The following is a 24,921-nucleotide window of genomic DNA, read 5'->3' on the forward strand; positions in this document are numbered from 1 at the left end:
AATAGATGCGACAACCAAAGGAACAAAAAGTGGTTCAACATTATCGGTTAAAAACTGTAAGGGTTTCTAAAAAAAAAAACAAATTAATATTTTAATTATTTTAGTTTTTCAAAACATGTCGTAAGTTGTCATTGTGACAGGTGCACTTTAGAGTTCTTAGAAACATCATTATCCAAGGCTCTTAATAGAATCTCTTAGTTTAATTAGGAATTAAAAAAAATAGCAATTAACGCAAAAAACGATTCTTAATTAGAATACAAAAGAGACAATTTTTGTAACTCTCTCCTCTCCTTGGTTGTAGCTTCTTCAACCACTCTCATCTCCTTTGCTTCCATCTCTCTCCCTCTCTCACGAAGATTGATCCCAGTTTTGGAGGGGATAGATGGAATTCGTTGTCGGGAGTGTTTCGGGTCGTCTTCTGCTCCAATGGAGCTGATTTGGGTTGGGATTGATCGGGTTTTGTTGTTGGAGAAGGTCGCTTAAGAGCAGCCACAACGAATCAAATTGCTAGTTCCAAGTCCATTCAGACAAGGTTCTGTTTTTTAGCTCCTTGTGTGAATGCTTATGTATGTGTGTGAAGTTCTTGAGAAAGTTTATGACATTAGTTATGTTAATGTATCAACCTACTGATTATAGGAAAGTAGTGGATTGTTTTGCTGATTTGAGTTGTTTAATGAGACAGCGAGGATGTAAAACCGCAGAGGATAACCATATCGTTAGGTTGAGAACAAAGATGCAGCATGAGCAGAACAGAGAAGAGGTAACAGACATGTACATTTGATGATGTTTTGAGCCACCAACTACTGCTGATACACTTTTTTTTTTAAGATGGATGCACAAGACAGGTTTTTCTCAGAGTCAATCAAGCAGATATATGACAATAGAGATGCAAAGGAGGAGGATTTCAAGATGTTGCAGCAGCAAGAGCGTGCCAAAGTTGTCGAGCAGCAGCAGAAGAAAAACGTTAATCTCTCCAGCAAAGATGAATTACGAAAGATGTATGTAAACATATTTACATAAAGAGTAACTAAATTGTTCTGATTTGATTATTTTTTGCAGAGCTGAGGAGGTTTCAGGTTCCATAGAGTTACAAGAGAAAGATATGGAGGAGTTTGTGGAGGAGAGGGAGAAGATGATAGAAGAGGCATATTGTCGTTCTATGTGTGTGTTAGGAGTACTTGTTAAACGGTGTGGCACCTGGTGCACAAATAATATCTTGTAAGATTGGAGACTCGCGGTTAGGGTCGATGGAGACTGGAGCTGGCTTGACACGGGCATTGATAGCTGCCCTGGAGGTAATAATTCATTAAGTGGCAGTAGTATACCATTTGCTGAAAATGCATTTGTAGCTGTAAAATTATACCATTTGAATTTTGAACAAAACAAGAGGTAAGTAGAGATTGTATGGAGTTCGTGTCTGTGTGGACTGTTACATATAACTGCTTTGCATTGACAGAGTTATTACGGTTTTTGTATATGCTGACTTTTGTTGTAATGTTACAGCATAATTGTAATCTGAGAACATGCTCAATCAAATTCCCATAAAGTTCGTTACTTTGGTCTCTATTTTTTTTATCTCGTGGATCTGCTCATATCTCATTTGCATCATATTCAGTTACTTAAATCTCTTTCAGGAGTCAAAAGGTTGTGTAACATCTCTTATTGAACAAGGATGCGCAAGTGGATGTGTTGTACATGTCAGATACAAGACTCCAATGAAGAGGAAGACTTGAAATTTTCTCAGCAGCAATCCGATGGTATGTTGTTGTTATCTACAATGCCACCAATCAAATGAGTTGACATTTGGTCGAATGATTTGAACATTTTTGTAAGTACATTTGGTCGAATGCTTTGAATTTTTTTTTTTTTTAAGAATCCCTAAATAACAGACTTTCATTAGAGCACAAAAATGTTGGTGTCTCTTTACTAGGTCTATTAAGTAACATTTAATACTTAAAAATGATTAAAAGATCCAAAGTAGGTTTTTGGGTTAATGATGCTCTTAAATGTTCGTAAAAGTTGATACATAAGAAACTTTTGTGTTATTCTCTCACCTAATTTCTTAATTTTCTTTTATTTTAATTATTTAGAACTCTTTAAAATCCTCCTGATGGAGGTGCTCTTAGAGCATGATTAAAGGGGAGGTTCTTACGGTGGAGTTCTTAGCGGAATATAAAAACCCGTCTCTTAACTTTTAACTAAAAAAGCTAAAAACCGGTTCTTAAATAAGATATTTAAGAACCGGTTCTTAGTTTTTTTAGTTAAAAGTTAAGAGACGCATTCTTATATTACGCTAAGAACCCCACCCTAAGAACCCCACCCTAAAAACCTTCCATTAATCATGGTATTAGGTTCTTTAAAGCTCTACTTTCTGAAACTCCGCCAACTCGTAACTATCTTTATTAACACTTACATAAACTCCTCACATATGGAATTGGCCATTTATTTGATGTGCTCATACAACAACTCATGTTCGCGTCAGCGACGACAGGATTTTCTCTCCAGAAAAATGTATTGTTATTGTACCTCCAAAAAACTAATCTAACATCACTAGACCTATAATCCCACGTCACATACGTCGAAAGCATGCAATAGTACACAGTGCCAGTCTAACATTTGGATGCCTTAAACCAAAATATTCTTTAAAAGGTTTTTATAAATATATTTCTGGATTTCTTAATTTTAAAACAGAGAGATACATGAAAAAATAGAACAAAATAAATAAAATAAAAAGAAACCAGAGCCACAACCCGGCTTATTCAAACTATATAGATTTGAAACTAACTGTTTATCTAATACTAATAACATTTTTATGTTTGATCTAATATCATATATATAATATAAATCACAATTAAATTCTATAAACTAATTCATTTCTAAATGACTACTAGTAAACATATAATTTTATCAAATTAACTACATAGCAATATTAATTAATAATCATTTCACTACAGTCAATCATAATTTTAGAAAAGTAGTTTGTTAATAAAAAAAATCACATCTTAAAAATAAAGATTATTAATAACACACGTTTTCAATATATTTATCAGTAAAGATTTTATACACTACGATGATTTTTCACAAATGTTATGATTATCGAAAGAATTAAAAATTATCTATACTATTAAAACATGTTATACATATCTTTTCCCTAAAATTTCTTACTTTTCAATTAAAACCGTGTCATTTATTAACGATATTTTGGACATTTGAGAACATTTAATCCCCTAACACATTTTCTTATTTTTTTTGCTATTTGTTTTCTCATTAATACTTTTTGAAATAAACAATATAATATAAACCGAGGTTAGCAAGATTTTAGGGGCCTAACAAGATTTAGAATATTATATATTATATATTATATATTCTCTAGTTTATAGGAAATAATTTATACGGAAAATCTCTATAACTGTTTACACATTAAAAATATTTAAGATTTTTATATCTACGAAGTGTAAACATCCCGCATCGAAACTCATCAACAAGAATGATTACTATAAATAAAATATGATTTTTTTTGTTTGAGTAAAATCTAATGGGCTGTAATAAACCAAAAGAATATCTTATTGATTGGGCTTAAAAAATATTTTTTTTTTTGTTATTCTTCGGCTATTAATTCCAGGAATAGCGTTTAGTAATGTTAAATCGACCAGTTAAATCTATACTGATTTATTGTGCAGAGTAGCCAAAATTGCGTCGGATGGCCTCCGTTAAGCGTTTTTCTGGCTCCAAAACCAGTGACTCGGCCAAGTTTTTGAATTCAAAGAGGAGAATATTGCTACCATATGAAAAAACATGAACAACTTTCTAAACCGTTGAACTCCAAATGCTTTTCCACATTTTGAATGAAAGCTTAATAGTATATATAAAACACGAACTTACAAACATTTAACCAATTTATATATGAAACTTGCAAAGAAAAAAATATATGTGCTTTCAAAGTGTGGATCAAAATCTAGTATTTACTTACAAATACTAACAAATATTCTTAATATGAAAATAAAATAAAATAAAAGTATGTCCTCTAAAACTATATGTCCTAAGCGATCGCTTGGGTGGCTTACCCTCTAGGCCGGCCATGATGATCCATAATCTAAGATTAGAGGTAGACACAAATCGAATATCCGGGTTTTCATAAGTATTCGTAATCAAATCTGTTTCATCCGAATAATCAATTATCTAATTCGATCCGCTTCACATCTATCTGGATATTTGTTTGTCTAGATATCTAATGTGATCCTTATAAATAAAATAAAAGTCTTAAAAATTAAAAAATTCAAAAAGTCCAAAATAATATAGAATAGTAATATTTTATTATAAAAAAAAATCTATTTATTTTAAAAGCTTTAATAACTAAAATAATTAGTTTAATAAATAAAATATCATAAAACTTAAATAAAATATGATAATTATAATATATGTATCTAACATATCAGATCGAATATTTGTTCCTAAAAATGTTAGTATTCGTGAATTGATCCGTCTTTTACAAATATTACAGATTAATATTTGTTTTGTTTCATATAGTTACGGATATACATATTTTTTTTGTTTGAATTGAAATGGATAATTAACGAATCAAAATATTTTGCCTAGCCCTACCTAAGATCCTACACAACTAGCTAGAGCGATTCGATCTCGGTACTCAAAACTCGATCCCACGACTTGGATCATAAAGTTTCTTTAAATATTCGTCCACTACGTCTAGCATTAACAGGAGATAGAAAGATAAAACTAGAGAAAATATATCATAAACGCATGTTATGGAGAACCCTACAAACACACACACATACCTTTCATAATTCATGCTAAAAAGCATAAGGCATTTATACATTATGTCGGAGATTCTATCATCTCTTCCATTCATGATTTACAAGATTTGGATTTAGTTTGTCTTACTGCATCAGCTCATGAAGTTCTTCCTATCTGAAAAGATATTTGTATTTATATATTAATTTTTCATCTCACCTAGATATCACACTGGTCACTTTTAACTGCCCCCAATACTTAACCATATTTTTCTTCCTTAAGTTCAGTAATGTTTCTCCCAAAACCGTCATAAGAAAAAATATCCAGTGTTCCTCCCAAACCATAATGGCCATGTTGTCTCAAAACTGCTTTAAATTATTCAAAACCGACAATCGATACATAGATATCAATTGAGTTAAATTTACTCCCATGCATATGAATTTTTTAGTGTTTCATATGGACTTTTACCATCTTTTTATAGAGAATTTAGTCATCAAAATATAATGGTGTTTATTGAATTTTAATTGGTTAAATAATTGGAAATAATTAATCATAATAATAATACAAATATATATATTTTTATGTTTATAATGCATTTAATATTGGTAAATTGTAAATTTCAAAAAAAAATAATGGTGTTTATTGAATTTTAATTGGTTAAATTATTGAAAATAATTAATCACAATAATAATACATTTATAATCAAAATTTAATACGTTTTTTTAATTATGTGTAAAAACTCCAAAACATACATTTGTTGTATTTTTTTAAAAACTAATAGATTTTAAAAATGATAGCATTTTGACTGGCCGAATAAGAATGGTTAAATACTTTTTCTCGGAAAAATAATTCCATTTGTCAATTTACCACTTGATACAATACCTTATTATTGTCCAACAAATCTGAAAACAAAACTATGGTATTTTTTTACTAAATGACACTCCATTAAATTGATCATCCAGTTAATTAGTCTCAGATTACCGTATGAAATACCAACATATTTTTATATTCTACACATCTTATAGACAAACTTATATCTGTGTATTATATAAACTAGATTTTAGGGCAGCTCAAATGGTAAATATCTTATAAAATTTTCCCACATTATCAATTATCAAAAAGAAAAAAAAATCCCAAATTTCCAAAACCAAAAAAATATGATAGTATGAGGTGGTATATAGATGGCAATCATGTATCTGGACCGCGGGTCTAGTCCGTAAAGAACTGTCGCGGTACGATATTGGGACGAGGTTTTCTAGGCCCACAAATTTGCGGGACTGGGTCTTTTGCGGGATGGGACGAAACGGATCATGCGGGATTACGTGGACCCGCATTTTTTTCTTCATTTCTTATTTTACCTGAAAAAAACGAGAAAAAGAGTGAGAAGAAAGCGATTCTTGTGACTTTTCTCCTAGAAAACATAATGAGTTCCGGCGATGATGCATGATTCGAGCTCCTGTGATGATGATTCGAGCTCCGACGATGACGACTCCAGCTCCAGCGATGACGATTCGAGCTCTGGTGGTGTTTTGATTTGATTTTCTCTTTTTATTACACAACTATGAATTGTTTTATTACAATGTGATATTTCTTGTTTAAGTTGATTGGTTTTGTTTTCAGTACTGTGAAGTGGTGTTTTTCTTAAATTAAATTTGGTTACCAAGGTGTTGTTTAGGAGAAAAGTTAGTTGTATATCACGTCACTTGTATAATTTGGCAAAGTGATTCACGATTTTTTTTTTTGCAATCCAAATAATTAAAAAGAGAGATGGCTTGATGAAGACATACAACACTTGAACCAAATTATTACAAAGACAACAACTCAATCAGATTCAAACTCAACAAAAGCTTATGCTGATAACAAAAGAATGTTTTTAACTCAAGAACGCAAGCACAAACGGAGCTTTGTGGCATTGATTTTGATAATGCTTTAGTGAAGCTTAATGAGCTCTCTTCAACTCTCTTACACAACTCTTCTACTTGAACATTCATGAAAGAAGCTGTAGTAGGCGGTTTGATAAGGAGGTGTCCCGCGGGACGGTCCGCGAAGGCTTATATATTATGCGGTACGGGTTTGGGCCGGCATTTTGAAGACCGCAGCCCGTGCGGGACAGGCCCGCTGTAACCCGCTCGACGACTAACCCGCCGCGGTACGGGACGGAACGGGATGGGTAAACCTGTTTGACATCTCTAAGGTGGTATATTAAAAAATTCTTATAAATTCACTCAGAATTATTTTTTTTAAAAAATCTATAATAAATGTTGGGAAAACTGCCAAATATGACTCACAACTTGATTTCAAACACAAAGGTAAATCCAAACTTGAATCAAATGCAAAAGTAACCTAAAATGCTATTGAAATTACAACCAGCCCCTTGTGAACAAACAAAAAAACGAATTTTTTTTACGTTTCTAACCCCCGTAAGTCGTCTGGTCTAGTTCTACTTAGAAATAATTTAAAAAATTTGTAAAAAATATTTTGATAAATAAAAAATTGAAATCATGTAATTAACATATGTTTTAAGAGATATAAATTAAGATATAATAAAATTTAATTGTTTTCAACATAGATGAGTGAAAGTAGTGTGTCATGATATTCTTTGGTTTAGGTTTTGCCAACATATGTTGTAGTATTGTATGTGTTCTTAAGGTTAGATTTTGGAATGCATAAATTTTTTTTTGAAAAATTTAAAATTTACGTAAGTGTGTTTATTTCTGTGTATAGTAAACACTATTTAAGTATAACTACGGCTTTATAACGTGGTTAGTTAGTTAATTTAGTCAATTTAATTTAGGAGTTAAATTTAGGGTCTGAGACGACTTACTAGTAAGTCGTCTGATGTACAGTATTCAACAGACGACTTACTTACTGGTAAGTCGTCTGATGTACAGTATTCAACAGACGACTTACTAGTAAGTCGTCCAAACCAGACCGAACCATTAATTTTAAAATGTACTTTTAAACCTAACCGTATTATTTACCGGCCATATATAAGGTGTTTTTTTTATTCATTGTTTCGCGAAAATCAGAAAACCCTAACGCCGTTTCTCTCAAAGGCGATTTCGAAGGCGATTTCGAAGGCGATTTCCGTCGATTCTCTCTAATCCATCGTTCTCACCGACGATTATCTCTCTACCGTTATCACCGTCGTTCTCAACACCGTTCTCACAGCCGCTTCCTCTATTTAAGATCAGAGAGGAAACCCTAGCGCACATTCTCTCAGAGGCGTCTCGTTGAACTCCGCCGCCGGTAAGTTATATCTCTTACTGTCGAGTGATTGATTGAGGAAAGATGAACATAAAACTGGAAGTCTTGGAAGACTTATAATTAAGTCTTTCAGCTGGAAAGCTTGCCAGACGACTTAATTATAAGTCTTTGATTGTTTGAGATGGTTGTCTATGATTGTTTTGCAGGCAAAAAAAATGGAGATGCCAGAACTCCCTCGTAGGATATATACATTAGGGGAAGAACCCCCCGCAGTGCATAGCATTTCGTATCATACTTGTTGGACGTTGCATGCTGCTTTAAAGAAAGCTCTTCATGATGACGAATATGAAGAGCTGAAGGAGTCGAAGTTGGGAGTTTTCATCAAGTTCCAAGAGCTGGGATTTGATTGGGCTTTAAAGCTGGTTCACTACATGCTCGGTTTCCAGCTGGACATTAAGAAGAAGTATGAGCTGTGGAGTCTCGTTGGTCCACAACCTGTGAGGTTTTCACTGTTAGAGTTTGAAAACCTCACTGATCTAAACTACGAGTACATTGAGGACCTTGAGAGACCTCACTGTGTTGTTACAAAGGAGTTGACTTCTTTTTGGGAGATGTTGGGAGTTCATGTCGAAGCTGGGCCATCTACTCAGGAGATAATAGCAGCATTTGAGAGATGCGAAGGTTGGTCTCGGGATAATCGCAAGCGGCTCATGTACCTTGCCATCTTCACTGGATACATTGAAGGGAGAAAGTATTCAACCCCTACACAGGTTAGTCTGGCAAGGCTAGTGATGGAGCTAGAACGGTTTGAGAATTAACCATGGAGGAGAGTCGCGTTTAAGGTGCTGATGGACTCTGTGAATGGCATAGATATTTCGGGTTGTTACAATATTAATGGGTTTGCGTAAGCTCTCCAGGTCTGGGTGTACACAGATCTTCCGGAATTGGGTGCTACTTATGGTAATCCTCTCCCAAACAATCCGTCTCCACCGATACTGGCTTACAAGGGTCGCAAAGGACGCAGACAGTTTAAAGAGGCTATCCTCAGTCAGGTATTTTCTTCAATCTGGACGACTTCGCAGAAGACTTATAATTAAGTCGTCTGATAAGTCTTCCAACTGGACGACTTAGTAGAAGACTTATAATTAAGTCGTCTGGAAAGTCTTCCAGCTGGATGACTTAGTAGAAGACTAATAATTAAGTTGTCTGAGAAGACTATCCAGACTACTTAATTATAAGTCTTCTACTAAATCTTCCAGCTGGAAGACTTTCCAGACGACTTAATTATTAGTCGTCTACTAAGTCGTCCAACTGGAAGACTTTCCAGACGACTTAATTATGACTCGTCTGCGAAGTCTTTTCTTTCCATCTTTCTTAATCCGTCAAATATCTAAGTTCACATCTTCTATTTACTATAGACTAGGGTGATCAACTTTGTTCAGAAGGACATTGGTCAAATGTTTCCAAAATGGGAGTTTGATGTTGAAGACACGCCCGCGGAGAACATAATTAAACTCATGTTTGTGAAGAAACCGTGGAAGTGGACCATGGATTACTGGGAAGTCACCGGTACTTGGGTCAATACAAAGCCGGCGGTTGTGAGCCCAACGAAGAAAAAGGTAGTGAAGGAAGACAGTCAAAGACCTCGGAATAAAGCTCGTAAAGAGGCACCTGCAGAAGCTAGTGAAGAGACAGCTGCAAAGGCTAGTGAAGAGGCAGCTGCAGAGGCTAGTGACTGTTGGTGGGTTGACAAAAGAGGATATTAAAACCATGTTCAAGGACATAGCTGATGCCATGAGGGAAGGGTTTGGGACGTGCCTTAAGGAGATCAAGTATCTGTCGGAAAGGGTGGAAGCTGTGGAGAAGAAGGTTGGTATCACCACAAAACGGAAAGGGACATCATCTCAAAACACTACCTCTCCACCTAAACCGACGCTCGAACCCGGGGTTAGTAACAAATCCTCTCCCAACAAGAGATTGACTAGACAAAGTCTTAAGAATAAGAACTGAAAAGTTGCATTTGCTTTGTTTCTTGTATGTCAGAACATGTGTGTTTTGTTTATAGTGTATGGATTTTATATATGTATTTTGTTTCATGTTTGAAGACACTCATTGGTTATTATTGTTTGAAATGGATCTTTGGTTATTATTGTATAAACCCATCTTGTATTGTATAAACCCATCTTGTATGTCAGAACATGTGTGTTTTGTTTATAGTGTATGGATTTTATATATGTATTTTGTTTCATGTTTGAAGACACTCATTGGTTATTATTGTTTGAAATGGATCTTTGGTTATTATTGTATAAACCCATCTTGTATATTGCAGAGTGAAAGTGTTAATGGGACGAACGCGGGAAGGAAGAGCTTGGCGGAGGATAAAGGTCCAGATGTGCCCGCAGCTGTGCCCGCAGATGCTTGTTCCTCGAAAGATAAAGCTCCAGCACCGAGACTTGTTATATTGGACAAAAATCAACCCACTGTTTCGGATTTACAGAAGGAGGATGCTAGATATCAGGAAAAGAGGGATGCTGCTTTGGCACTTTGCCGTGCAAAGAATGATCGAACAAGGAAACTTGCTGCCTCACAACAATCTCCTTATACGGCAAACAGCATGGCCAGAGTGATCATTCCAAACAAAAAACTTTATCCAGGCTATAATCCTTTTGCACCAATTGACAAGAAGAAGTTGAAGGAGCTTGCTGATTGGTTGAAAACTTGTCCGTAAGTGTTTGCTTTTCCCATAATAGCTTGCTTTTCCCATATTAGCTTGCTTTAGTCTACAAAAACTTATTGCTTTTCAACATTTTGTGTTTGCAGTCATTATAGAACACCTCTCGATAAAAAACCACGTAAAAGTAGAACTTGGTGGTATCAAATCCTCCGAACCTCCTTAGAGTGGCTGGAGGACTGTGTAAGTCTTCTGCTATGACTTAGATGACTTATTGATAAGTCTTCTTTGTAGATGACTTACCAATAAGTTGTATGGTAAGTCGTGTCTACGTAGACGACTTAATTCATCTACGAATTACTTGTAAGTCGTCTGGTAAGTCGTCTACGTAGAAGACTTACCAGTAAGTCGTCTGATATCTTCTGACTTGTACCCTATTTTATATGCAGCATATTGATGCTTGGATTAATGTGCTGAGGAAGAGGTACAACGCTAACCCACAACATTTCAGGAGCGAGAGAATGTGCTTCATTGATCATATCTTTGCTCAGCAATGGAGATTCAACTTCAAGGATTTTAAAGACTTGGAGCCCGATCAGAACGGTTTAGGAAGAAGACTCCCTGGTGGGGCGTGGAATATTATGCAGGCACTATACCATCATTTTGCCAATCGAATAAGGTTTGGGGGACGGATATTGATGATATCTATGCGCCAGTGAACTACGCCGACACTCATTGGATTGCTATGTGGATATCGATCCCTAAGAGGCACATAGTCATCTTTAACAACATTTGTTCCAGTATCTCCCCAAAAGAACTCGATGTGGTAATGGAGCATTTTCTCTACATGGTCCCTTATCTTCTTGTTGAGTGCGCTTCCTCAGACGAACAACGTGCCCAATACAGCCTGGAGCCATTCACATATGAGAGACCGACCAATATACCTCCGGCCCGAGCTGGTGATTATGGCTTGTACACTCTAAAGTACATTGAATGTCATGCTCTTGGGATAGAGTTTAGTAAAAAAAGACTTTGCTAAGGCCAACGGGAAGACTATGAGGGATAAGATGGCGGTGGATATATTTCAAGAGCTTCCTGATGCGCATGAGTTCGAAAACAAGGACAATGATGCCAACCTGGGTGCGTATAAGGGGTGATAAATATGCTACATTAGATTATTTTGTATGATAGATTAGGCTGATGTGTGTATTTGAACTTGATACCTATTTTGTATTTGAACTTGATCCCTATTTTGTAACTATATTCTGCGCAGAAGACTTACAGTTAAGTCGTCTGGAATGTTGGACGACTTAACTATAAGTAGGAGGGGTGTCTGGAGCCTGCATCATTTCTGCTGGTAATGAGTAGGTTATCTCCACAGATTCTGTGCTCATGTCCAGGTTATAATCTTCTTGAGCCATTGCAAGAAGTTCAGCATGTGTCGAACCTTCCCCCAAAAAAATGATTCTCGCTCTTTTGACACTATCAACCACAAAATCCCAGCGGCAATCTTTCAACAACCATTCTCCATACACTGCATGTAACTAACGCATCATCTACAAAAATTCAAAATAAAACACATTAGTAAACATAGAGAAAATTAAAGTTTACAAAACATTGACGCAGACGACATACCAGTAAGTCGTCTGGAAGACTTACCAGTAAGTCGTCCAAACAGGTCATTTTTGCAATTGAATTTTAAATAGGACGACTTACAAGTAAGTCGTCTAGCTTTGTTTGTTAAAAAAAAACCTAGTAAGTCGTCTAGGATAAACAGGTTAGTTTTGCATTTGACCGAATTGTGTCAGATATTTGACTTTTTCTGGATGACTTACCAGTAAGCCGTCTTCGAGAAAACAAAAATTTCAATATTTTATTAAAGCTAGACGACTTATTTGTAAGTCTTCTCAGGTTAGTTTGCAATTCGAAAAAGAAACTTAAATATTTAACTTTACCCAGACGACTTACTTGAAAGTCGTCCAGGCAGACGACGTACGAGAAAGTCGTCCGAGATAAGCAAGGTTTGACCATAATCTAGGAAATAAATCTGGACGACTTTGCTTATCCTGGACGACTTTCAAGTAAGTCGTCTTACTTGACGACTTCCGCGTAAGTTGTCTGGAAAAAGTTAAATATTTAAGTTTTATTTTCCAATTGCAAAAGTAACATGAGACGACTTACATATAAGTCGTACAGCTTTAATAAAATATTGAAATTTTTGTTTTCCCGGAGACGACTTACTGGTAAGTCGTCCAGGAAAAGTCAAATATCTGACACAATTCGGTCAAATGCAAAACTAACCCGTTTATCCTAAGTCGTCTAGGGTATTCTCTAGATTTTTTTTTAACAAACAAAGTTGACGACTTAAAAGTAAGTCGTCCGTTTGACCAGAAGACTTACCCGTAAGTCTTCTACAACCAGACTACTTACGGGTAAGTCTTCTACACGAACAGATCTGGAAAAAATTTCAATTTCATACCTTAAACTAGTGAGATGACTTCCTTAGCACACATAGTATTCTCCAACCACACAGACTCTCAAACGAAAGTAACCCACCAAGAATAGTATGCTTGAATGGCTCTATCAACCATAAAAAAATTTTGAATCAAAAGCTTGAATTTTTGGATGAATATGAAGGCAAAGTGAAAGAGATGTTGTTTTTAGTTCATAACAAGTGAGAAACAGAGAGTGTAAATCGATTTTAGGTACATTAAGAGCTTCAAATTGGTTGTTCATGGTGGTTGGGGTATTGATGACAATGACGATCTTGTAATTACTTGAAGATGATGAGGGTGAGAGAGTAAAAATGTCATTTTCGGAAAAAAAAAATTGATGGCATTTCCATGAATTATATGAACTTGTGGGGTGAATAGGATAAAAGAAAAATCCAAAAAAAGTATGGGTTAGTTTTAGGTTTGACTTTGAGTTTTGAGTCAATTTTGCAAAAATGCCATAAATGTTTAGGTTTTCAAAAAAAAAAATGGAAAGAATCGCCTAATAGTATACTACTTCTTTTCAATAAAATAAATGTTTAAAAACTTATGTAAAATACTTTCAAAAAGTTCAAACTATTTTCCTAATTAATATTTCTAAACGGTAAACTTCAAAATAAAATTATGCTTATTGTATTAATATTAGTTTTTGTAAAATGATAATAATTTTATTTGACATTTCATCAATAAAATTATTTATTTATAAAATTCAAATTTAATAATTTATTGGAAAGAATCGCCTAATAGTATAATACTACTTCTTATCACTAAATATAGTCAGCTGTGGCGCGCGTAAGTTCCTCTTAATTAAGTGCTCTTTTTTCCCCTTGTGTATATTCTTTAGCCTCATTATTTGATTGAGTAAAGATAATACGTCAAGGTAGACAGTGAAATCACCTGATAAAAATGACAGGACGCGCTTTTAGGGCTTCCTGATTCTGTATCTTTGTTTATTGATATATATAGCTGGAATTGCATTTGTTCAAAAAAAAATATAGCTGGAATTGCATATCGGAGAGGGTAAAAAGGGCAAATATACACACCTCTATATAATTTTCAAACTAACATTCACTTCCTCCTTTGGAAAATTGTGATTCTGATTTGTTCAGCTATAAATTGTAATAAGGAATAATACGTGTTTGCTTGTGGTTTACGTTTTTTATTATCTGTGTTTTATATAAACGATTAACAAATTAAAATTAGAAATGAACCTTTTTTTTAGAATTGGAAGAACCTTTTCACCCGAAAATTACTGCATACCAAATTTGTTGAGCTTTCGAAGTGTTTTTAATGAGGAAAATTTTATCACAAACAGTAAATATATATTGTAATCTTATATCTAAAGAAAAATGATAATAGCTAGTAACCTGGTAAGCGAGAAAACACGTGCATTATCTTGACGTAACGAGGGTAACGTTGGAAACGACAACATCAGTACACTTATACAAATAGATTAGTACCGTCGTCTTTTCTTTTGGGATTTTTCTTCCTTTTTCTTTGCTTCGATTATAGGTGCATTATTGATTTTTTTTAGTAACATGGGACTCTCAGCTGCTAGAAAATCCCGGCTACTGTGGGATTAAGAAAACATTACGTGGTTTTATATCACAGTTTGCGAAAATCATATTGTCCTAAGAGAAAATAAACATAGAAGGAAAAATAAATTCGTATACGAGAGTATATAGCTTATGGTATATTATTCAGTAAAACCTATTGTCTTAATTGTTGATTAGAAGTCCTTTTGGATATAGTTCGCCGACATATTATTCTTTTGATCACTCCAAAGTTACAAACGATATACAATCAAATTTCTAGGATTACTAGTAATTTGAGTTTGTTAATTTAGTGGCTAGCTAGTTTTATATGTGTAACCTATGAGTTTGTGTATTCGGGACAGCGTCGGGTATCAACCTGTATCTCCTCTTATATTTGTGTGTGCTATCTGCGTCAAATATGTACTGCAGTTATCCGCTGACGTGTTTAATTCGTTTTCATTTGGTTCTTTCGTTCATGTACATACAGAACTGCAAGATAACCTATAATAAACATGTATTGTTGAAGATTTTATTCGTAAAGTGAGTCGATAAACCATCTGCTGAAAGTATGGCGTGACAAAACTTATTAATAATTCATATTTTATATCTATTGATATCGAGTTTTAGAAATTACGGAAGGATGTCGTATGCTTTGTATTCATTCACACACACTTGCAATGGGAATCGAAACCTAAAATTAATTTGTATATGAACATTCTAGCTATTTCTACAGCCGGCATATGTATTTAGTATAAATACTGTATATCATAATTTTTTCTGTCGGCGATATATACAGTGTGATCGTATAGGAAAGATTTTCAATGTCGACAAGAATAAATACTATTTATATACATACTGTATATACTAAACACATCTATATTATTATTATTAAATGCATAGGGAGATGGAAAGGAAGAAGAAAGATGGCAGTGTATACAGAAAAGGGTAGGAGTCGGAAGTGAGCGGTGTACGATGATAGGTTATGAAACCAAGGAACCAATTACGGCCGTTAGATCAAAAACGTAAGAAGGACTTACATGAGTTGATAGGACATGCCATTTCATATATCAGTAGGGCTACTTCCATTGGTCGCTTTCACAGTACTTACGGTGTTCCACAGCTACACGCATTTACCTTTGTGCTCTCACACACACTCGCATCATACACGTGCTTCACTGTGTAATATATACATGTATACGTCATAATAAATCCGAAGTTGTTATCTTCTATATATGATTGATTTTTTTTATGAACATTCTTTTTTTTTTGTGATATGATTCATATCTATATGATTCATTATCATCATCTCTTGAAGGTTCCCAAATTCTATGATCTATCATCATCTCTCGACGATAAGAGAGGTCTTGGAAGTTCGCAAAATCAGATCAATATAGTTATATTGTTTTGATGTTTTCTGTTGGACGAAGTTGAATTTACTTGAGGACACTAGTACAACATTTTCGGAAGGACACTCAAATAATATTTGATAATACAATCGTTTACAAGTTTAAGGTGATAGGCAATGAGATGGGTAGATTTAACATCAAATACGAAAACATTATCGAGTTTTGCTGGTTTTGTTTATATAAGTTATATTTTAAATCTTTATTCCACTTCTTATATCCGTGTATATTTCGCTTGTTGCGTAGAACATATCACTGTAACAACCCGCTCAGTGGAAACTCTCCGTCATGTGGGCCTCAGGCCGATCCTGCAAGGCACCGATCTCAACCTTTCACTTGCCTTCACGGACTCCATAATTAGGTTGTTGTTGCGATTTGCATTCTTCGAACCCAAGATCTCACCCTTTAACAACTCTCCCATAGGACAAGTTGTCACCGTTTAAACTAGAGTTTATTTTGGGTTGTTATAATTACTTCCATTAAAACGTTTGAAACTGAACAAGTCATCAACGTCAATTGATTAACAATGTCTTGTTCAAAAAAAAATAACAATGTCTTCTCGTTGACCATCTTTAATATTTTTGCTAACTTTCTTCTATAATAAATGAGTTATATATTAAAAAATGTAATTTGCTTCAATGTATTTTTATAAAATAGCAATATCTAAATATAGAATAAAAATAGATGAATGTTATTTCTTTCTCTATAAATTAGGTATTTTCTTGCACCATGTGCATCGATAATTTTTTTAAATTTAAATTATATTTTAAAATAAAATTTTATAATTAATTTATATTTTATTATTTTATTTCTAAGATTTTAATATAAATTTTGATATAATTGAACATAAAATTAAAATAAATAAACAAATTATTTATTTTAAATTATATTTGAAACAAATATGTATAGATTTAAAATTACAATCTTAGATATATTTTTATCTATTTATTTTGGAGAAAATATATTAAATCAACCTATATAAAATTAATAAAAAGTTGATATAAAAGTTGTATAATTATCAAAAAGTACAACTAAATAGTATTTTTAAGATTTGTGAATATATAAAAGAAGCTAATAATATTCCGATTAAATGTTTTTTAAATTGTAAAAAATACTGAAAATATTTTTTTATTAAATTTTATAATTATAAAAATAGAAATAAATAATACTTAGAAATTGGTAAACTATTATTATATTTTTATTATTATATTATTTTATAAATAAAAATTAAATGTAACTATCTATGTCATATTTAACCATAAACCATGTCGTCAATTCTAGTATGCCATGTCATATTTATTTAGTGAAAATGATTGTAGAGAAGAAATATGTCAAAATTATTTTGCAAATAATGTCTAGGGGACGAAGATAAAAATAATAATCCTATTTCAGAAAAAAAAATAGAGGTGAGATGAAATAATTCTGTCCTTAAATGCCATAACAGAAAAAAATAGAAGTAAGTATAGCCGCTATACCGGAAGAATATTCAAGTTATTTCGTTTTTACTTGAAATTCAGAATCAAATTTTACAAGAACTACACGAAAAAACTTATCGTTAATCGACATATTAAATAAGATCGACGCACGTTGGTTTCACATGCGTACAATCTTTTCTCTCAAAAATTCTAACGCATGTTGGTATCAGGCAAGAGTTTCCTTTCCAATTTTTCTTTTTTGTCAGATTTAATTAATAATAACGATATTTCAGCAAAAGGAAAAGTTTACTTATGTTCTTTAGGAGTGATGATGCAATATTTGGTGGAAGAGATAGTGCATGATCTTAGATCTCTCGTTGAAGGAGTATTTGGATTATCACATTCGTCTGCTAGAGAACGGACATTCGTCTCTGCTAGAGAACGGTGGAAAGACCCGCCATAGATTTTGAAGTGGTTTGAAGGGCATCTTTCTCTAATCGGTATGGAGAATTCACCAGTTGTCTAGTGGTTTTTAACTCCAATGTGGATCCGTATAAAAATGGTGATAGCTTGACGGTGGTGTATGGTGCCTTTTAGAACCTAGTACAGCTTTCGATTCTCAGATATATGAGATGGCTTTTTCAGTAGTTAACGGTGTGTCCATCGGATTATAATCAAACGGAGACGGATACTCCACCATGGTGACAGTGCAGTGGCGGGAAAGTCTTTCTTTTCTATTTTTTTATCATAGAAGTTTGTGGCTTGTGGCGATATACCTTGACATTTTTTTTTTTTTTTTGAATAATCCGGTGTATCATGGCCTCCACCGAGACTAGCGGCGAGGGTCCGTAATAGCCTATGTTATCGGCCGGATCGACGCCTCGGTCACCGGACGCTGAAGGAGCCCGGATGTTAAATTTTGCCTCCAATGGCCAGCAGGAATCGAATCTGGGACCGTATTGGAGCCTTTGGCTCCCTCAAATACCACTGGGCTAACCGGCCTAGACATTTTATCCATCACAGATCTACAAAGGGTTGTTCAACATTTTTTTTTTTTTATAACGACAATTTTATTTTCTTTTATTTTCGATAAGTTGGATTTTGTATTATTTTGATTTTTTAATAATTAATATTTAAATTAAGAATTACAAGAATTACAAGCGACTTGTGCATCTATCCTGAGAAACAGTATCAACAGAACAAAACGTGTATGATATAAAAAGAAAAAAGAGATAAGAACGTATGTACGAAGAAATGATATGAAGATAACAAAATCAATCTACAAAATAAATAGTATTTAGCACAGAAGAGAAAAAAAGAAGTAAATAGTAGATGCGCAATTTAAAAAAAGAAAGCAAATAAACTAGAGTAAGAAAAGAGAGAAAGGGGCCATTCATGCATGTCTCTCGAAGAAACTGCCAGTTGGTTCAGATTGTCTGGCCCATCTCACATGCTGTCTATTGTTTCTTTCTTTTCTCCCTCCAAAAGGACCAAAACTATAGATTTTATTATTTATTAGAGAAAAGAAAATATGTGGTATTAAATCAGTTTTAATTTATTCCTTTTTAATTAGTTGGATCATTTGAGAAAAAGAGATATTGATCAAAAAAAAAAAGAGAAAAAGAGATACATGTTCTATCAGCATCACATCATTCTTAGACATGGTTTACATAATTCTTAGGAAAAAGCCTGTATATTTTTTTTTGAGAAAAAAAATAAAAAGCCTGTATATTAATTTATTTTTTTCTTTTTAATATGTTGGATCATTTTAGATAATGAGATACCTTTCTATCAGCATCCCATAATTCTTAAACTTGGTTTACAAAACTCCAAGTGTTTTTTCTCGTGCAAATTTGGCGTATGACTTATCCAAATGTTTGGTCTTAATATCGCATATTTATAATCCTGGAGCATACCATTACCAATAATAATTTCGATTAAATTCCTCTCCGACACATTACTAGGTCAGTTTAACGGCACAATTTTTTTTTATAAACTTTATTGGCTATTCGGTACTGCTGCAAAATGAACCAGACCGAAAGCGTACAACACTGTTTGATCCAAGTTTGAATATCTTCCGATTATTGTTCGGGGGTGAACCGATCGCTTGTTACGATCCACCATGTAAATCACTTGGGCTGAAGTCCAAGTCCAGACTGGCCAAATAGTAGTTTCTTTGGGGAATCGAACCCAAAACTGATGTGAATATACACCAACCCTTAAGAGATTACCACTAAGATACCACCACTTGGTTAACAACACAGTCTCTTCAATATAATATATTAGAATTTTAAAGTTTCCTTACTAATTAAAATTGTCTGATTGGTGAAATTCTTGTATAACTCTAAAATGTAGTATTTCTTTCGTTTGATAATAAATGTCACTTAAACATATTTCACACATATTAAAAATAATAAAATATACTAACGTACTCTTATTTATTATACAATTATTTAAATAAAATAATTTAACTAACTATATATTGGTTAATTAATAAAGTAAGAAAGATAATTATTATGAAAATTTACATTGAAAATGTAGAATGACAATATTTTTTAAATACATAAAAAGTTAGAATGATATTTTTTTATGAAACAAATAGAATTATTTTTATTTCAAGTCTATGGGCACTGCACGGGAAACCTGTCTTGTCGAGTGGAAGTTAACTCTTCCTTGGATTTCATGAATAAGAATAAGAATAAAAATAAAAATTAACGAAATATAAGTGTCTAGACAAAAATATTTTGTATCTGACGTTTAAATAATTATTTGATGCCAGAAAAAACAATCTATTTAAAACACCGACTTCTCTGGCAAATCTGTCATTCGAGTCAACGTCATGGACTAATGGTCAAATTTACATTTTCATAAACCAACACACTTTTTATATAACCAAGAACTCAATCCAAACAACACATTAAATGCAGTCATATGCAGCTATGCTATTTACACGTATAACAAAATATTACTAGTATTTAAAGTAAACCAAATAAAATAGTAATACAGTAATTTTTACTTTGTTCTATATAAGTTTACGTGTTACTTGGGCTTTTTTCTCTTTCTTTCCCCGTTCTCTCTTTCGATATCTTTCACGGAGAGAGATGGGAATCAAGTTACAGTCTTGGCCGGATTTTCTTCCGGCGTAGCCGCCCGTTGATGGGCTCCAGTTCCAGCACATGATAGCACCCTCTGCGTGATGTGGCTGGCTTTCGGTTTTGGAGTTTTACGGTCTTCTCGACATAGCTTCCGGCTTTTGGCTCCGGTGAACACCTTTCCCTTCGGTGAAGCATCAGCTCTTGGTTCCATCGACGCAGATGACGGTTTTCAATCCCGGTGGCGTTGATTGTTTTTTTTCAAAGTTTTCTCGGATTCCTCTGATCTCGCTTCATGCCTCTAGATTCATTTAAGTTTTATAGTCGAAGCTTGTAAATGGATCTCTTTACAAAGCGAAGATCCTTTCGTGGTGGTTTGATTCGTCTGGGTAAATCTCTACAACGACTTGCTCTCGGCTGCGGCGGATTGAGCTCTCTGGTTGGAGTTCCGGTGACTATAACCGGTGTTATTTGGTTTAATATTGTCTGAGATCGTCTCTACGGTTCTTCTTTCCGGGCGTCCTGTTTCCGGTGTGTTCCGGTGGATCGACGGGAAGCTGCTCCGGCGATGATCTCCTCGCGGTGAAGGCGACGGTTGATCGGTGTGACGCGTGTCTCCTCTTTCACTGAGGCTTGGACACGTGCTTCTTTCTCTCACGCTAAATGTAACGCGTGGTTTGGATGGTTAGGTTTGCCTTCGGGCTTTGTTTGTCGTTTGGGCTTCTGGGCCTCGTCTTGTGTTTCTTTAGTTTCCCTTTTTTAGGCCATTTGTATTTTTTGGTTTTGCTTAATAAAATTCAGATGGTTGAAAGAAAAAAAAAATAGTAATACAGTAAAAAAGACTACTCATCGGCCGCCAATAAAACGACGACTTCTTGTCCGAGTAGAACCTCGACCCTCTTAAACATTAGGTATCAATGTCCTTGCCTTCAAAACGAAATGATCAATCCTTACTTTTTTTTTCTATTTGTTGTGATCGTGTTACTTAGCTCAAACATACATCAAGATTCAAGATTCAAGGGTTATATAGTATGCTTATATATTGACTTGATTTAAGCGTTAAGTAATCCATGTTTATTAAATTGATGAATTCATAAATAACGTTTTTACGCTAGCATTTAAATTTGTATTGTGAATATAAGCTTTGGAAGTTTGGAATCAAAACCTTTTGATGTACTCTTTTATACTGTTCATCACTCGGTATATTCAAATGTTTTGAATGATAAATATTGTTAAGGTTTGATATCATAAATTAATTTAGTTAGCATGGTAAGTGATAGTTGTTTAATAATCTCTATTATAGGAAGAGTTGCCATGTTTGGTATAAGTCAGAGATCGATTCTCCATATTATTTGTCTTTTGATTATGATCTTGTTGATCGGAGGTCAAAGCTGTAGTCCTGAGGGATGATATGTAATGTGTAAAATTAATGGAATGAAATGTATTTTCTTATTAAAAAAAAGCTAGACATCGATTCTCTTCGTATGTAAAATTATCTAGGAAAAATTGTTTTTAGACAAAAAATATGCTAACTATGTCCCACTAGGCTAATTTCTATTTTGTATCATTTTTGCCTCTAATGCCCTTTAATATTTTTTAAAATAAATAAAATAAATAGTATTACAAATAAAAAAAATTGAAAAATAGTAACTAATGATGAAATACCTATAATGACTTAGTGGTATTTTTTTTCAGCTCTAAAAATGTTTAAATCATAATTTCAGATTTTGTTCTACAGAAAGTAGAATTGACGTTCTACGAAGTGGAAAATGAAATCTACTTTTTTCATTGAATCTACTATGTTTAGAATACGTGATCTACATAAATAATAGTAATCTAAAAATATTTGGAATATACATTCCGCGCTTAACCTATCGTTCTAAAATCGGTAGAAATCAGAATCTACGCATTATTATAAATCTAAAATCTGTAGAAATTGAAATCTACACATTATTATAAATCTAAAACCTGTAGAAATCGAGTTCAAACATGTTTAATGTATTCTACATATACTAGAATACATATTCTACGGATAAAGATAATCAGTTCCGAAATTATGGGAATAAAATATTTGAAAATATTCAGTTTCTATATTTGGTGGTCTGATAAAAGGTTGGGAGCCTTTGAGCAGCAAACAACAGGTTTTGGTTCGAGGATGATGGCGAGAATGGGTTTTGTGGATGCGGGCCTGGGAAGAGAGTCGCAAGACATAGTCAATCCGCTGGTCGCTGTGAGACGTCCTAGTGCATGTGGACTAGGTGCTGAATGCTAAAGATTGAGCGTTTTATGTTTGTCCAAGACAATGTTACTTTTAAGAGTTTATATTCTCTTTCAGTATGACTACTACTTTAAAGTATGGCTTGAGCTTTGTTGATTAATAAAATTTTTTTTTTTTACTTGAGGCTTGTTGTGAAATGACCATTGATAGCAACAAAAGTAAACTACTTGTTAACTTCTGGATCAAACCGCCAATGGTTTTGTAAGTCTTCACATTAGCATAGATCTCAAGTTTGTAGATTTCCCTTAGTAGTCAGTACAAATGAACAAGAGGAGTCAACTGAGAACATTGATTGAAAACACCAACATAATTGTGATAACTTAAAGAAACACAAGGTATCCAGAAGTAGTAGAGAGAATCCAACTGAAAACTTAAATAAAAAAAGTATGATAAACTTGATCACTTAATTGTAGAGATCATCATCGTCCGCAGCAGCAGATGCAGACGTGGAAAAAGGATCAGCGACTCCAGTGGTTGCACCTGAACCAATATTAGTCTCGAACCTGAACTCGGAACCAAACTCTCTAGACTGCTGCAGCGTCTGAGCAAAGGCTTGGTACTTCCTCATGTATGCATCACTCACACTCCTGCGTGCATACTTCATCGAATCCTCAAAGTGTGCAGCTTTTATCTCTGATACTTCATCCATATCTTCTCCTTTTCAATGTCCTCAAACAAAAACCAAAGAGCTAAAATTTAGACATCAGAGACTCTTTAGCACTTTCAGTTAAAGATTTAGCAAGCATGATAAATGATCTTTGACCTTCTCGATGTTTTCTCTGATGGCGTATTTGCAAGCCCTCTGGCAAATCTCAGTGATATCAGCACCACTGAATCCATGTGTGTACTTAGCGAGAGCGTTGATGCCTACATGTTTAGCGATAGGTGATTTAAAGCAAGCCTTAAAGATATTGAGACGGGAATCCTCGTCTGGCAGTGGAATGTAAATGAGCTGGTTGAACCTTCCTGGACGGAGAAGAGCAAAATCAATAATGTCGGATCTGTTGGTTGCTCCGATGATGAAGACGATATGGGTCCCATCTGTCTTCCCCAGCAGTAACTGATTTGATCCAAGTCCACCCTTTTGATGATCACAACTGAGATGGATCGAAGAAGAAGAGTCGAAGGGCACTTCTTACCTTTTTGACGTAGAAGATGAAGCCGGAGAGCACACCGTGAAAGGGAAACCGAAGAACACACTACGCCAGAGAAGAAGAACCCTCATCGGGGGAGATTCAGTCTTCTAGAGAAAGAGAGAGGGCAGAGACAACGATGTCTGGGGGATTAGGTTTAGATTGTGAATTTTTTTTATGTTATTAGTTATTTTAATTATAATAATATATTCTATTATAATATTAAATATTTCTAAACATATTATAATTATTTATTAATTGTAGTTAAGAATTTTAAATTTAAATTTTAAGGGCATCATTGCCATTTTGAACATAATTAATCTAATAGGACATAAAGTATATGAAACTAGTCTAGTGAGACATAATTATCATTTTTTTGGCCTGAAAAAACAATTTTTCCAATTATCTAACAATTTTTATTTGTTCAGTGGAAATAGTATTTTCTTTAAATATGTTAGAAAATCTTGCGAGTAGGCAATTCCGTTAGTACACTCCTCTGAAAATATTAGTCGCAGCTAATAATTCGGATTACTTCTAATTATATATAAAGAATAATTAGCATGGTAAAATAAGATGAACTATATTGTAACACGGTTCAGCATAAATCAATTAGCACACCATTTATAACACATATTTAATAACTACAATAAGCTTTTGAATGGTGGTCATGTCAACCATTTCATATATTTTGCTTTGAATAAAGTATAGAAAAAAATATGTTGTCATGAAGCTACCACCTCCATACTGCAAATATATATATTTTAATAAAATAATGGATATATATATATATATATATATATACACGAAAAGTATGAATAAAATGATTGAGAAGATGGCTTGTAAGATTTTTTTTTTGTCAACAGATACATACTCTAATTAGATTTTGAAATCCAAACCAGCAATTATGTGCCTATATGGACATTATATCGGTTGAATTGTGTCTAGT

General features: G+C 33.9%; 1 protein-coding gene across 2 annotated transcripts; it reads left to right on the plus strand.

Moving 5' to 3' along the window:
* Nucleotides 1-149: 149 nt before the first annotated feature.
* On the plus strand, nucleotides 150-1,933 carry LOC106409201 (protein SUPPRESSOR OF GENE SILENCING 3-like). Of its 2 annotated transcripts, XR_001281972.3 has the most exons (6): nucleotides 150-532; nucleotides 683-760; nucleotides 829-998; nucleotides 1,060-1,295; nucleotides 1,504-1,546; nucleotides 1,635-1,933. XR_001281972.3 is itself a non-coding variant. In XM_013849870.3 (5 exons), the coding sequence occupies exons 2-4, from the start codon at nucleotides 734-736 to the stop codon at nucleotides 1,220-1,222; spliced, it is 360 nt and encodes a 119-aa protein (XP_013705324.1). In that variant the 5' UTR covers nucleotides 165-532; nucleotides 683-733; the 3' UTR covers nucleotides 1,223-1,295; nucleotides 1,635-1,933. The 2 variants fall into 2 exon arrangements, 1 of the variants encoding a protein (XP_013705324.1); XM_013849870.3 differs by lacking the exon at nucleotides 1,504-1,546 and having other exon boundaries at nucleotides 165-532.
* The last annotated feature ends 22,988 nt before the right edge of the window (nucleotides 1,934-24,921 follow it).

This window comes from Brassica napus, chromosome C5, assembly GCF_020379485.1.
Source record: "Brassica napus cultivar Da-Ae chromosome C5, Da-Ae, whole genome shotgun sequence".
Lineage (NCBI taxonomy): Eukaryota > Viridiplantae > Streptophyta > Magnoliopsida > Brassicales > Brassicaceae > Brassica > Brassica napus.

Excerpts from the sequence above, each read along its gene's own strand:
- LOC106409201 (XM_013849870.3), top strand. The coding sequence starts at position 734 with ATGCAGCATGAGCAGAACAGAGAAGAG. Across the intron at positions 761-828 it reads ATGAGCAGAACAGAGAAGAG|ATGGATGCACAAGACAGGTT; the intron begins GTAACAGACATG and ends TTTTTTTTTAAG. Across the intron at positions 999-1,059 it reads AAAGATGAATTACGAAAGAT|AGCTGAGGAGGTTTCAGGTT; the intron begins GTATGTAAACAT and ends TATTTTTTGCAG.